General features: G+C 36.5%; 1 protein-coding gene across 10 annotated transcripts in view; it reads right to left on the bottom strand.

Annotated features, from left to right (window-relative positions):
* The window catches only part of Usp3 (ubiquitin specific peptidase 3), an 89,293-nt gene that overhangs the window by 27,739 nt on the left and 45,512 nt on the right, over positions 1 to 16,042 (bottom strand). For 9 of the 10 annotated variants that reach the window (XM_020182558.2, XM_020182563.2, XM_074066160.1 and 6 more), the window contains 6 exons: positions 13,211 to 13,292; positions 12,166 to 12,248; positions 10,785 to 10,898; positions 8,246 to 8,359; positions 4,104 to 4,196; positions 1,078 to 1,224 (listed from right to left, as the gene is read on the bottom strand). In XM_020182558.2, the coding sequence (XP_020038147.1) occupies positions 1,078 to 1,224; positions 4,104 to 4,196; positions 8,246 to 8,359; positions 10,785 to 10,898; positions 12,166 to 12,248; positions 13,211 to 13,292 (633 nt within the window). The remainder of the gene's footprint in view (positions 1 to 1,077; positions 1,225 to 4,103; positions 4,197 to 8,245; positions 8,360 to 10,784; positions 10,899 to 12,165; positions 12,249 to 13,210; positions 13,293 to 16,042) is intronic. The other variant, XM_020182560.2, reaches the window with a different exon arrangement.

Here is a 16,042-nt window from a genome sequence, read left to right as displayed (position 1 = left end):
TAATACTGATACTAAAGAATACTAATAGTGTTCTTTAAATAGACTAGTACTGAAAATTCACTAGGTACTAAAAAAACATCTCTAAGCATGATAGCATTGATTCCACAATGGTGCCCTGGGCATCATCTAAAATAATAAAGACATACTTCATACACACTGTCCTTCCTAGAGTGCAGTGTGTGAATATACAGTGATAAAATACAAACAGAATTTTTCACTTTGTGCTAGCAGGAAAACCAGTTTTACCAGGCCACAGGTCCTTGCCTTTCTACACTGGGGTCATAAGCATCTTAAGAAGTATGGCAATTCACATCACTGCCCTTCTCTGATACTAACAGAGGAGCTGAGGCTGAGTTGTCATCAACGTGTCTACTAAGCCACATCTATGGATGGCAGGCAGTACTGCAGTGACCTCTGTGTAGTGCTTACTCTTTTCTTTCTTTGGGGAATGTGTCTTCTTGTAAATACCCTTTCTATATAGATCAATACTGACAAATTTTTCAAAAATTTGAAGAAAATGAAACTTTAACTGACCAAAATCCAGACTAAAATAACTGTAAATCATTCCTCAGCAAAATAAATGTTCTGATCTCAAACTACATTTTGGCTGTTCTACATGGGAAAGCAATCCAAAAGGTTTTCTTTGTTCATATTGAGAGGCAAGAAAAAATTCACTGAAGAGATAAACTTTAGGAAAATTCACATTCAAAATATTATAAATTTTTGATTTTAGTGAACATATATAATTACTTTTATTTATAAAATTTAAGTCTACACACTATTCAATATATTTGGAGGATGTCAAACATTAAATTGTACACATATTTTTTACTATTTTTTTCAAATTTTAAAGTAGTCTATACCAAAAAATAGAATCAAAATCACACTAAGATGGAAATATAAGATGTCTCTGGTCTGGAAACAAGAGGCACATTTTAGCCCACTTGAAAAAGTTCAAGTCCACAAAGGTTTCAGCAAATGTCCAGGTAAACTCTCCACCTTCCATAAGTCTAACACATAGTAACGCCAACAGAAATGTCTGAGGCACTCGAAAGGCAAAAGGAAAGTAAACCTTACATGCAGCACTTGTTACTTGCAGACAGAGTAGAATTCTCCTGTAGAACTGATGAGCGGGAAACACCATTGAAGCCGCCCTGGAGTTCCAAGTGTAGGTGGTCCAAAAGGTAGCGCATGAATTCGTGGGCATCCTGCTGCTGATAGCCCCTTGAAGCAAACAGAAGCACTCAGTACGGGGGCTCTGTCTGACCAGCCAAACGCACCAGAGGCAAAGCATCAGGAGGGACTGTGATCTGTGCTCTTGAGGATGACTCAGCTTCCTCAGCCTTCACTCACTAGATACAACCACGATGTGTAAAATTTCTCTTCAAGAAAGAAATCTACTTAAAAACAACTTTGAAAACCCTGAGTATTAGAGCAAAATGGATTTGTAATGACCTCCTCCACTGACCTCTCCACTTTAGAGATGAGGAAATTGAAGGGCAAAAAAGGCCTATGACTTGCCTAAACTCCTACAACAAGAGAGTATCACAGATGATACTAAAACTCACATTTCTTCAGTTCATGAAAACTGGTGACTATGATTGTAAAGCAGTGAATAGGACCATGTGGTTAAGTACTGGAGCCTATCACCAGCCACTTTCCTTTTATGGGTGATGTTCTCAGCTTCCACAGCCAAGGTCGTTCATATTCTTGCATATCTACTAATGAGTTTGATGAAATAAAAAACCTCACATTTTTTGGATGCACCCTGAAACTTCTCACTTTTCCACAGAACATCTCTAGAAAAGGTTCAAATGTTAAAAGTTTTACCTAAAAAGTAGGTCTAAACCCCTACTATAAGACATAAAGAATTTAGAACACCTTAGATTGAAAAGTACTAATTCTTCAGCAATGCTAATAAGGAAGAAAAACTTCAGAGTTAAAAATACTTAACATTTTATACTTGTAACTTAATCTCTCATTCAAGAGAGATTAAACACTATTAAAATGCACTAACTCACATACAAGTATACTCTATTTTAAACCTGAATAAATGTAACAACATATTCTTACATTCCTATACTATACTCAGACAGGAAACTTCATGGAATTCTTATACTAATACAGATCGGTGAGAAGTAAATAGTAATGAAGACAAACAGAAAATACAACAGACACAGTTGGAAAGCCTGAGGAGACTCAGATACAATACAACAAGCAATAGCATATAAAATACTTTCAAAAACTATAACAGAAAAACTCCGTGTCTGTGTTTTGCCAATATGGAAAGTTCTCTTTAATTGGTCTCCTAAGTTTTTCTGGCCTGTTTTTAAGAGTCAATCACTCTCTACACATGGTTCCATAAACAAGCTTTCTTTCAACAAGTTTCCCTTATATATTTTTGCTGTTTTCTTGGAAATTATAAATTATGAAAACAATTTTCCTAATCAGAGGCACTTAAAGACAGAAGTCACTTAGCATTTCACTACAGCTTTTCCCAAGCTATTGTATTTAGCAACTTCCAACACATGTTCAAGTATTTCTTCTAAGGCTGATATGAATAAAAATGTCAAAATACAAAGTTAAAATCATTCAAATTTGGTAGCTTTTCTATGTACTTAGGGAGGTGCTTTGAGTGTATTCAATATCCACTTGTTTTCATGACACAAAGGTAGGAACAGTATTATTCCTAACTGACACAAAGCTTCATTCTCTTTCCAAAATAACCTAAGCCATCATTTTCCTAAAATGTGCCTTGAAACCAATACCTTGTAGTTATACCAATATGTGTTTTTATCAGGTGAACGTATACCCAACCTTTTAATTAAAAAAAAAAAAAATGCTGGACAGGTGGAGTGGCTCAAGTGGTGGAGCGCCTGTCTAGCAAGCATGAGGCTCCTGGGGCTTGAACTCAGGGCCTTCACCTTGAGCCACTCCACCAACCCTTTTTTGTGGAGGGTTTTTTCCGAGATAGGGTTTCATGAATTGTTTGTCCAGGCTGGCTTTGAACCGTGATCCTCCTGATCTCTGCCTCCTGAGTAGCTAGGATTACAGGTGTGAGCCACTGGCACCTGGGACACCTGGAATTTTTGATTCTGACTAAAGATACATTTACAATCCCTCCGTTTAAAAAAAAAAAGTTTAGTTTTTGTGTGGTTTTTTTTGGCAGAAATGGGGTTTGAACTAAGAGCTTGACACTTGCTACTCAGGCACTCTACCACTTGGGCCATCCTACCAGCCCTAAAAAAATGACCTTAACTGACTTTGATTCTAGAATTAGGCAACACTTCATTCCATTAAAATAAGAGTATGTGTTTCCTATAAATCTACTTTTAAACACTTCAATATATCATTTAGCTGACTTTTCTGAAAGTCTTAATAAATATTATTTAGTGTGTTAAATTCAACAAACCTTAATTATCTTCTCAGTTATTTCCCAAATATACAATCCAGGCTCCAGAATTTCCTCTGTAGTCAACTTAGGTTTCTCTGTTTTATATTCACATTAACAGAATATTCCTTACATTTGGAGAAACATACTTATGTTTTGTGTAGATATATCAGCAATAATACCCAAACAGTTCCTTGTGAAGAAATGGGTTCATGAAGAACAAACTGGTGTCTCTGTGACAGACCAGAATTAAGAGAGAAAAGAAGACAGGGAAATAAAATGGCTCCAGTTTTAACATGGTTACTTATCATCACTTGTTGTTGACCTCCTCAATGTCTACAGAAAGAGCAACAGAAAATCTGTCATCAAGATGTTATGAGAAATTGTAGTTGGAGATCACACTGCAAATACAGAAAGCATGAAGGACCCTGAAGTACCTTTTCTGAAGAGAGGACAAAGGAAAGAGGAGCAATGCTGAAGCACAAGAAAATGAGGGCAACTATCTCTTCACAACAGTTTTCACAACAATTTTTGGAATATTCAAGACAAATCAAATTTACCCAAATCTTAAAGACAAAGGTCAGGTGTGGTGGCTCAAACCTATAATCCCAGCTACTCAGGAGGCAGAGATTAGGAGGACCATGGTTCAAGGGCAGTCCAAAAAGAAAAGTTAGCAAGACCCCCATCTCAAACTGGGCATGATGGTACACACCTGTGGTCCCAACTACATGGGAGGCTGCAGGTAGGAGCATCAAGGTCTGAGGTCGGCCACAGGCAAAGATGTGAGACCCTACCTGAAAAATAACTAAAGCAAAAAAAGGATGGGGTGTGACAGAGAGCCTGTCTAGCAAGAGTGAGTTCCTAGTACCACCAAAATAATAATGATTATGATGATGATGATAATGATAATAATAATAAAGAGAAATGTTCCAATAAAAAAATAACAAAGAAAAGGTTACTTGCACCTGCTCAAGTGTGAAAAGCAAGCATTCCAAATAATGAAACAGACACAGAGGATGCAGACACACAAATATCTGTGTGATGCAACAATATGCATAACTGACATATACCTGTGCATTACTGACTATTCTGTGCTTTGGCAGTGCCAGTACATAACCTATAAAATGTTAAAGACCAATAAGAGGTAGGATATACCTCTACAGAACCAAACTTTATCACTCTAGAATTAGCGTCCTCTAAAATACTAGGACACATTAGAATTTTAGGTTCTATTTATATTTAAAACATCTCTAACATTGATAAAAAGAATTCTAAGTTATTGTTGTAGCCAAACTATCTGCAAAACCAAAATATGTTGAGTTATTCTTCTCCAGCATTGGGCACCAATCATGGCTGAGTTTCCTTAAGACAAAAACACCAGAAAATGAAAACATCAGAAATGAATTTGTGTTCATAAACATGCACAAAAACTATACCATAGCAAATCTGCTAACTAGAAGAACTAATATTGTTTATAAAATATCAACAGCATGGTATTTTTTAAAGTCCCTCTCTAATTACAAATATTCCAAAAGACTATTAACATATTACATACAAAGAACTCTTTGTTGCCTACAAAGATCTATTATATTGTCTACAAAGCCAGGAAGAACAGCTAGCAAATAAGAGTAAGGATTCAAGCCAGGCACCGGTGCCTCACGCCTGTAATCCTAGCTACTCAGAACACAAGAGGTCAGGAGCATCGAGGTTCAAAGCCAGCCTGGGCAGATAGTTTGAGAGACTATCTCAAAAAAACCCTTCACAAAAAAGGGCTGGTGGAGTGGCTCAAGGTGAAGGCCTTGAGTTCAAGCCCCAGTATCACACACAAAAAAAAAAAACCAAAGAGTAAGGATTCAGTAATTTATACTCCCATGACTTTTAAACATTAATTATAATAAGAACTGATTAAAAAGTTAAAGTAAGTTCTGCTTGGGGAAGTCGAAGCAAATAAATCACGTTGTATATGAAAGTAGAAATAGCATGTAAGTGAGAGGAAAAGCAAGTGAACATCACCATGACCTGATGTGAATTATGAAGAGATTTTCCTGAGTGTCAGCATGAAGCTAGATCCTAAAGAAAGATATGGGGATGGCAAGGCAAATGTTAGTAGGCAGAAGTACATGCCAAACAAAGATAGCAAGGCAACAAGACAAAACCATGTTACAGGAAGCAAGGAGTAACAAAGGCTGACATAAAAGACTATCATAATTACAAAAGCACATACCCTCTGGCCCAGCAATTCCTCCTTCAGATACCTGCATTTGTTTACATATTCATTGCAGCACTGCTTGGAACAGCAAAAGATTAGAAACTACATATAACCACTGGTAGGGGACTCTTCCATATATTATGACACAAGTATAAAATGGACTGGGGAAGCTACATACTAATATGCAAGTCAGATAATTAAAAAAGATGACAATCACCGTTTATGTTTAAAATTACACAAACACACTTGCTTACGCCTACACACAGATTATCACTGAAAGGTCACAAAAAAATCCAGTAACTACAGCTGCTTCCAGAAAGTAACATGGATGACTAGGGAACAGAATAAAAGAAAAAAACAAAACTCTCACTGCATATTTTTTTTTAATCTTTTGAATCTGAACCATGTGTATTTTGCCTATTTAAAAAATAAACTTTCAAGTATTTTCATGGAAAAGAAAAGGACAGGAAGAGCAAGACATACCAGGAAGCCATAAATGTGGTGAAGTCAATTTTTATGTTGGAAAAGGTCTCTACTAGGCTTTTGGTTTGAGTAGGGACAACAGAAAAAATGTCAACTACATTTAGAGTATTTTATTCTGTATTCACTTAATAAATGAAAGTTGTTCCTACTTCTACACGCATGTTTACATTTCAGAGTCCTCGTATTTCATTCCAGAAGATTAGGTTCCCCAGACTTCATGTGTTAATAAAGAAAAATGGGTTTTCTAAACATAAAAATAATTGGTTTGGAACTATAAATAAAAATAGAAACACAATTCAAGACTCACTGTGCTTCCGCATAGGCATCTGATAAAACTCTTACCCGCATATCTAACAGTAATGAGCTACAAGAAGATAGCCCACCTTTCTACCTCACGCCTGGGTGCTATGCAAGCAACCATGCACTAAAGCTGTATCTGTGATTTAATCTCAGGTCTAGATCTTTAACAAAGAGAAAATTTTTTTGATTACATGAAAATGGGGGAAAATTACTGCAGAACTAGAAAAGAATCCAGCTAAGAATTTTAACACCTATTCTTAACCACAATTAAGGAAATTTAAGAGTTCACATGTATCAGAAATCACCTCAGAGACTCCAGATAAATTCCTCAACTTGGTTATCTTTTCTAAAAGCTCTTTCCCTTCACCAGTAGGAATATTTAAATGTGTAAATTAAGCAGATAAAAACTAAACTATGCACAGCTGGGCTATAGAAACTAGAATGGGCAGAGACGTGGGAAGATTTAGAGGAAAAGAATTATATTATATGAAAGTATGATATTGCTTCTAAACTTTTAAGAATGAAAGATCCTGGTCATCCTGGGGACCAACAAGAACAGTATAACATTAATGGGCCTCAACTTGAAGCACAGGAACAAATTACTGCTAATAGGTCTATTGTTAGCCAACTCTACAAACACGAGGGATCTGATTTTAGTCATAACACTGAGAAGATGTATAAGATTGAACAAGTCACTTCTTCTCTCAGTTATGACTTCTCTAAAATGGGGTCAACACTTCCTTCCTTGACTGAAATTTTGTTGTTGCTTGTTTTTTAATAAGTATCAGATATAAAATATGTAGCGCGTGCCACATAGTAGGCACTCAAAAAACAGAAACTATCATTATACAATAATTAAACACAAAGATTAAACCCCTCAAGAATCTAATTAGATGAATATGTTAGGAATTTTATGTAAAGTCCAAACCTGACAAGTGGTATCTGAACAGTCATTTCTATCTTTTCTACTTAAAAGTCAGAAAATCCTAAAATTCTTACAAAACTAGTCTCTCCTGAGAAGAGATTTAGATGGCATGAAACATAAAAGAAGTTTCCTTCAAACAAAGACCAGGATTAACAATACTTATTACCATCAGATCCTCAAGGTTAGACTTTTCAGCAAGACAATAAATTACAGTCCTTTGAAGTTGTTACCTTTTAAATATTTCTGTATACTAACAATAATCTATTAGGAAAGGGGCAAGGTATATTGCTAGGTTTTACTACAGTGTGCCTTTTCTAAACAAAGGAGAAGAATACACACTAGGTGCCAAAATAACTAGTGAGAACCATGACTTGCTTCAGAAGGACAAGATCAGTTGAATGTGGCCATGGCTGTTGTCCAGCACTTGCAGTGCCCCACATGTCCTAGGGATGACTAATCAAGAGAGGTGGAGCTCTTCTGACAGCACAGCAGCTAGAGAGAGGGTGGGTAACAAAGTCACCCTATGTCCACACTAGGATGTGGCACTGTTACCTTCCGAAGTGTGACTCCTAAAGAAGTGGCCAATCTCTTAGGAGCCTGGGACCCAGACAAAACCATGAATACAATTCCACAGATGTCTACTGATCTAATCTGGATTTTTTAGTTGGGATAACAAGACAGTGTATGATGGCGACTATTCCTTCTAAGATTTTGAAAGAATCAAGGAAATTGTCTATTGTGTTTTCCTAGCACACATAAGTTATGTATAAATGGTTTATTTAAAATAAACACATCTGTTTAGTCAGATGTATTCAACTTCTGTTCTAAAAACAAACAGCATTATTTAGAATATTCAGAAGCTACCACTTTATCAGAAATTATTTTAGTAGTATACAAAGGCTAACAATGTTTTTAAACATCCTTCTTTAAGACTTACCTAAAATTCGGCATAATCTTCCAAACAACATAAAACAAGGACTCTGGACTAAACGCAGTCTGGCTGCCTTGCCATAAAGCACAGAGTGTCTTTCTAAACTCTTCTACCAAAGACCTGGAAAACAGGAAGGAATCACACTCTTACCATTAGCGAAGAACTACTATTTCAATGCATAGTTTTTAATTGTTTAAGATACATAATGAAAAATGGAAAATTTAAAAGGCCTTACATCTTTTCTGAACAAGTTTGACAGCTAAGTAATAGTATCTCAAAAGCCCACATAATTAGCAGTAGTTACTGACAAAACTAGCTTTTTAACCACGTGGTTTACTTTGTACCAGAATACTGGCATAATTTATATACTGAATTTAAAGCAAACACACAGAAACAATAAAGCAGTAGATAATTTACAAGCCAAATTGACTAAGAATGTTCATTTTAAAACCTTAAAACAATCAGTAGGAGCTCTTTATCTCAAACTTTTCCTTCTTATCCTCACTAGGAGTACATCCTACACCTCTGTCTGACCATCTGCTCATCTCTGCACCAGGGTTCATGTGACCACAAAGCTTCAATGCTCAACTCTCAAATTTGAGAGTCTCAGTGACTCTCAACTCCAAATCTAAAAGTCAGATTTCTCATAACCACTTTTATTCAGGTTTTTCCAATGTCCAATAGGAATTTCCAACTAGAGGCTATCTTGTCACTTCAAACTCACTGTGTACTAAACTACAAAAGTACTTACAATTCTCTGTACTCTCCCTACTCTTACCCAATATTCATTCTCTTCTTCATTTTTTTAACTGAACACACGAACTCCCAGAATAAAAACACTGAGTGTGACTAACTTGTGAGGGAATTTCCTCCAAGAAAAAGAGTAGTTCTTATTAATCCTTCCTGCTTCCCACTAGTTGGAATGAGGATGTAATGGTGGACCTCCACCAGTATCTGGGACCATGTAGGTGGGTAAGAACCCCATCTTAGGGCTGGTGTAACAAAAAGCTAGAAGGAGCCCACTGACTTTGTAAAATAGGCAGAAAACCTGTGGCTTTTACAGAAGAAAATAAACCATACCTGTTTAAGTCACCGCTAATTTTGGTTTTTTGTATTAACTGATACACTTCAAGTTCAATTTCTGTATTTGTCAATATAACCACCACACTCGGATATCTCAGGCAACTTCAGTATTTTCTTTCTCAACCCCTATAATCTAGTAGGTGCCTGGAATGCAAATCGTATGACTTCCTAGGATTTAGCCCTCTTCCTATATTTGGGAAGTTCCCCACCTTAAGAGTCAGAGCCTGCCTCCTACCAGATGCTGAAAAGGTCAGGTGCTTGCTTCCATGCCCTCCCTTACAGTCAGAGCATGAGTACCTAGACTGGGTTCCACACATTTGAAGTAGGAGTTAGTGACACAAAGAAGCAAGGACAGCACCAAATCCTCCAGCAGGCATTGTGCTCAGATGCAACAGAGGTAGCAGTGTCCTTCCAGGACAATTCCAAGCGTGAGTGTGGCTGTGATGCTGGCTCCAGACCTGATTTTTCACCCATCCAACAATGGTTAGCTTACCAATAGCTCTTCAGTAAATTCATTTTCTGCCTAATCAGCCACGGGCAGTTTCTGCAGTCTATAACTAAGCCCTAAGTGACACTGACACATTACGTACAACTAATTCTTTCCTTAACTTTCCTCTTCATTTCACTATTGTTCTCCTCCACCCCCTTTCTGAAACAGTTAAAGCCTCCTTGAATGCAGGCTCTTTCCAGCTCATCCTATAAGCTGCTACCAAAGAAAGCTGCCTTCTATTCCATTCCATCCCTGTTCCAGTGCCTGTCTTTACAATCTCCCCATACTGGGGCTCTATCCATACTGCCTACTCTTCTCACATGTTCTATCCTGCTCTCCCACAGCCACCAAGGCAGGGAAGTGTTTGATTAAAAAATGGCCTATAGAATGACTGAGAATGGGGATGTGTGGGAATGGGGAGAGGAAGGCAGGGAAAACATTAAATACATACAGATTAAAAGTCAAAGCTCTATTTCAGTAAAGATAAGAAAAATGTGCCCCACATAATCATGGTAATATGGCAGATTTTCTGAACCCCAAATAGGGATGGCTACAATGAATTTGAATGTAAGTTGGTCCTTAATAATCACTTGACTGTTTTCTCCTTCTCCATAACCACTACAGATTGACTATTACCCTAAAAATTAATTTTATTAGCCCAAACAGGTTATCAGACAAATCAATTCAGATGAACTAATGATACTTACGTTAAGTCTACACCTAGAATTCTATTACATACATAGATGTCAATTCTAGAATGCCCAATTCTGCAAAGACTCAAGCAGAGTGCTAAGTTTATTCTTTTTTATTATAATAGAAATAAAAGAATTCCAACAATTGTTAAGATATTTAAAAACAATATTTAGAAGAGCTTTTTTTAAATGTGACTATTAACTCAAATAATACAATAAAAAGCATCAGCTAGTCGTTTGTTTTACAGCTCAAAGGAGAAAGGACATTCTAACAACTCACACATTGTTGTCCCCTTGGCTCCTGGTGTGGTACATTCGCCTTCCTGCTGTTTTTCCATTCCTTAACTCCACAGCTGGCAGTTCTTTGAAATAACAGCAAAACTGCTCAATGTTACTATTTAAAAGGAAGGGAAGAAAATTATTTTTCTTAAAGAAAAGACTTTAAAAGGATGGTAAAGAAAATACTATGGAATCTGTATATGGATTTTGAAAATAGGATCTTTCAATTGTCTCAATTTAAATTGTACTCAATACAATGTCTTGCTCTGAGTTCCTTCATGATGGGTCATTCAGTCTAAGAAACAGTACAGACAAACAACGTTGTAGAAATGAACAAAGAACTTAAAATCTCTTTTCAAAAATTCCCCAATTTTCCTCCATCTATAGGTTGTCAACATTTCTCTTTTCAAGGTACTTGCATCCAATAAAATTTCCTCAAATAAAAACAAATTATAAAAACAACCATATTATTTAGATACACTATACAGAATTATAAGGAGAATTAAGTAGGAACTAGAATTTTTACTACTTTGAGCAAAACCAGGTAAGCAGAGATAAATAAAAAGCCTTGCTCTTTATTCACAGTGTGATTTAGGAAGTTAATCTCCTATGGCCTTTGATGCCTCATTAAAACCTGAAAGTACACAACTTTCAGAATAATTTCTTCTACTGACATCAGCCTTACTGACTTTAATATTACTATTTGTTTTACATTTTGAAGACTTCTAAACATGACCTTATAACCAAGCTGGAGGACTTAAACAATGACTAAAATCCTGCAGCCTAGGATCTGCAGACTATAGCCCATAGGCCAAATCTAGCCCTGACCACAGAGTTTTACATTTTTATGGTGAGTTTTAATATTCTTTGTCTTAATGGGGTATTTCTATGGTTGCCAAGGCTGGGTCTGAACTAACATCCTCCTTGCCTCATCTTCCCTAGCAACTGGGATTACATGCATGTACCACTGTATCCAGTCTAAGTTTTATTTTTATAAAGGTTTAAAAAGAAATTAAGCAAATGTGGAGGGGGAAAAAAATAGGAGCAAGACATGTATAATAATTACCATCCTGCCTCTCACAGAAAGAGTCTGATGATTCCTGCTCTAGCCCATTTAAGAAGCAATGGCAAATAGTAACAGCTAATAGTTATTCACTGTGTTATTACTCAGCACTGCTCTAAACACTTTAAATAACTTTCCAATTAGCTTATGAAGTAGCAATCATTAACCCCAGTTTTACTGATGAGGAAACTAAGGCACAAGGTATTGAAGTAACTTATTCCAGACATAAGACTGCAGTCTGTGGCAGAGACAAAATCTGAACACAGATTCTTTGCTCTTAACCTGTAATTCAGTACTTAAGCTCTGACTGCAGTGTTACCTGAGTGACTGGAGAATGGCATTCATGAAACATGTGTTGCCCAGATTCCGAAGGCCTGTTGCACAGATGGCAGTGGTGCTCCCCTGTAAAATGAAATAAGGAGGCCATCAGTAACGCCAAGGGAAGGCTGACTGCTTCAAACACTGAACCTAAGCAAAGGCCTCAATGTGAAATTCTAGCACCAGACCAATCTCTCTAATCAGTATTTCAAGCTCCCTAGTCTCTGTGTGAGCAGAGTATTTTTGTTCCCTAACTTTTAACTGTAAGCCATACATACATGACCGATATGCATTTTGCTAGCATAGAATATGAACCGTAAAAATCTACCTGAACTTCTCTTAAAAGACTGAGGTTTGTTTTTCTGATTAGTTCTACAAATGCTCCATGATGTCCAAATACTACACCAGGAGGTAAATCTGCCAATCCAATCCAAAGCATCTCTTCTCATAATTCAGATGCCCATGAGAGTATGGTAGCTGTTTCTTTCGCAAAATCATAGTATCTTAAGTGCATGCCCAAACATAGCTAGCGTGACAGCAAATGGGTAACTGCAGGGCAAAAATATTGGTTAATTTAAAAATATTTAGTGGTCTTTAAATTTGTTAACCTATTAATGGTTACCAGAATGAGGATGCATACTATTTTATGGTGAAGTTATATTGATGAAGTCCTAAGAAAAAAAATTTACCAAAAGTTCAGACCTCTAGAATTTATACTAAGGGACCTTTAACAGAAGGAAGGATAGATCATTTAGAGTCCACAGAAATGGAGCAATAAATTACATGTGACAGGTTTTCTAAGGCAGAGGAGCAACAGTAATAATTCTGATGGGAAGAAGGCACTGAACATGGACTCACTTGGGTCATCAAGAAGCATTAGTACAAGTGGCAAATGTTTTGTGTAACATTCCTAATCAAGGCACAGATTAATAAAAGTCCACTAAAAATGATGCAAAAGAAAAAAATTACAAACAAAAGTTCACTGAATGTTAGAGTTACAACAAAACAGTCATTAGATCTCAACTCCTTGAATAAATTTTACTTACATTTACTTTTAATAACTTGCTGTTTAGTGATGAGTTTTCCATAAGTTTTCTTTTCCTATGCCTGTCAGCTGTGAAAGCTGAGCTATTAAAACACAAACATAGCAAAAAAGACATTAATGTACACATGCGACATATCAGGCCAAAGAACAACCTAAAGCTGCCCTTGGTGTCCAGGGCATAAGCCCAGTCTACCTGCTTAATCAGGCCATCAAGTGACCAGCCAGGTCACAAGTATTTGAAGTTAACTGAGGTGATCACTTCTTTGGCAATCCCCACTGCTTCTCCACAGCAGAGCCAGAGCTGGATGCTGCTCCCAGGAAAGCTGACCAGGCAAGTGTAATCTGTGCGATATGCCACCCCCATCTGCCTAATCAACTGTGAAGTTTCAATACTGAGAAGACCCTCTCCTCAGGACAAAGGAAAACCCTGGTCTAACATGAATGATCTAAAATTTAATAGCCAGTCTTAAATTATATGCTATTTCCTTCTTCGTTTGGAAAACAGCATCATGTTCCACTCATAAACCTTAATAGATTATAGTACAATCTGAAAGGAATGAAAATTATGGGAACAGAGGCATAAATAAAAGCATCTGATTCAGTTATGCTGCAAAGGACATTCTAAAACAAATACTAATTAGATTAGAAATTCTGAGTTAAAAGTCATTCAAAATTTTTCTGGATGAAAGGTATTTTGCTTAAAATTTATTAGAAACTTATCCCTGTATCTAAAAGATCACTCTTAAATTATTATGTATCAGGAGACCTAATATGAAGGAAGTAAAAAATACGGTTGAACAGACTTTTAAGTCTGCCAGCTCTTTCCCATCTTTTAAAAGTACTAAGCAAATAAAAAGTAAAGACACAATTAGTTTTCCTTCCAGAATTCCAACACAAACTATAGTGTCTTTGTATCATCAATCATTTAGTGAAAGTCAGCTGCTTCAAACCCCAAAAATGTTCTTCAGAACTATGTGTCTCCTAGACTGTTGGTGACTGTAAGATGAAAAGACCAATTCCATGTATCACAGTGCTACATTATTCCCTCACAGACTGTGTAAGTGAAGAAGGTGAGTCACAAACACAGTGTATGTGCAACTTAGTGACAATGCCTAATAATTTACAGTTTTAACCTATATAAGTAAAGCATTTGGCTTTTTAAAATTGAAGTACTACATTTTACACTCAGTGATTCTCAAAATGGCAGAATCCTCTAAATGCACACTATCTAATACTGTAGCCACTCACTACACATGGCTATATAAATTTAAGGTAATTAAATTTAACAAAAGTTTAAAATTCAGTTTCTCAGTTTTGTCAGCATCTTTTCAAGTGTTCAACAGTCACGTGTGGCAAATGGTTACCATATTAGAGAGGGCAGATCCTAGAACAATCACTGTTGAGCTGGCATGCAGGCCTACCCAAGTGTAATGAGAGCTTTTGCATTCCGTTGTGTTTCACAAAACATAAAAATAAACTTAGGTGATGTTTCTCAACACAGGAAATAGACTGCAAGATGGGTTCTTCAGTAGGGCCAATAAAAGGGTTTGAAGTAGTCTATGACACCTTTTACTTAATGGAGTAGTCAATGGAGACAAACTATTTCCTGACTGTATAAACATACACATGTTCTGGAAGGCCCTTTTCTCTTTGACTTACTTTGGATTGATATAGCAGCCTATTCTTAAAGAAAACTTTAAGTGGCAAACAAAATATTTTGATAGCTACCTACTTATGTAACAAAGAACCAAGCATGCAAGATCTTTACAATGATATCAGCACACAAGAGTGTGATACTACACGAGCCATAGCAGGAATCTTCTTTATCTTGTATACTGAGTGATTTCAAACAAAATTAAATATTTGGATCTTTCTACACTTATGTCTCTAATTCTATATAGGCCCATGATGCTCCTTTCTAATAAAAAGGAGGGTGGAAGACTTTGAAAAAGAAGTACTTGACAGAAGTACTTGAATCCAAATTTATAATCTACTTAAACAACGAAACATGCAAAAAGACTTTGGTGAATGCTGTACAGTACTTCAGTGGAAGAAGACATTTCCTCAGTACATCTAAAACATTGCACTGGCTTTACATTTAAATTTGCCACCCCTCCTTTGGGTACGTTTTCAAAATACTATCTCTATGTCAACTGCCAAAATAAATCAGATGGCACCTGGTGATTTGGAGTGGTTTACAGACTTCACCTGAGTCAGTAGTCACTCTAGGTACATGTTTCTCTCCGCTGTAGATTCAAAGGCTTTGCTATTTGGCTTTCTATTTACTGCTTCAATTCCAGGTCCAGTGAGTTTTATCTGAATAAGCAATTTGGCAATAACATGAAAAGTCTATTCATATAAAGTCTTCAATTTCTTTATGTTCACAAAGCATTCACAGCTCTTTGTAATTTCAAGTTATATGTGCTGCCCCTAACAAAAAATGAAGAAACTTGAATCCTGTGCTGTAGTACAGATGCAAAGTGTCCAATATGACACTTCTCTTAAAATAATACATAAATCTTAGTCTACACAGAGCTCAAATTACATTTAACAGATTTTCTAATACCAAGGGTAACTCTGTAATTAGATTTTTATATCCTTTACTGCCTTTTTCTTGCACCCCCAAAACTGTCCTTGCAAACAGATCAAGTAGCTTGTAAATTTATGGATAACAGCAGGCTCCTGGCTCCCTGGATATGGCTTATGATTAAAATTAAATGAAATATGAGCAAAGTTTCAGACATCAAAACCCAAGGCTTAGTTTCTCAACATTTCAATCATATTAAAAAACACGATGAAGCCAGGTGTCAGCAGCTCATACCTGTAATACTAC

This window comes from Castor canadensis, chromosome 2, assembly GCF_047511655.1.
Source record: "Castor canadensis chromosome 2, mCasCan1.hap1v2, whole genome shotgun sequence".
NCBI lineage: Eukaryota > Metazoa > Chordata > Mammalia > Rodentia > Castoridae > Castor > Castor canadensis.
The sequence above is the reverse complement of the archived record's forward strand: the minus strand, read 5'-3'. Positions and strand labels throughout refer to the sequence as shown.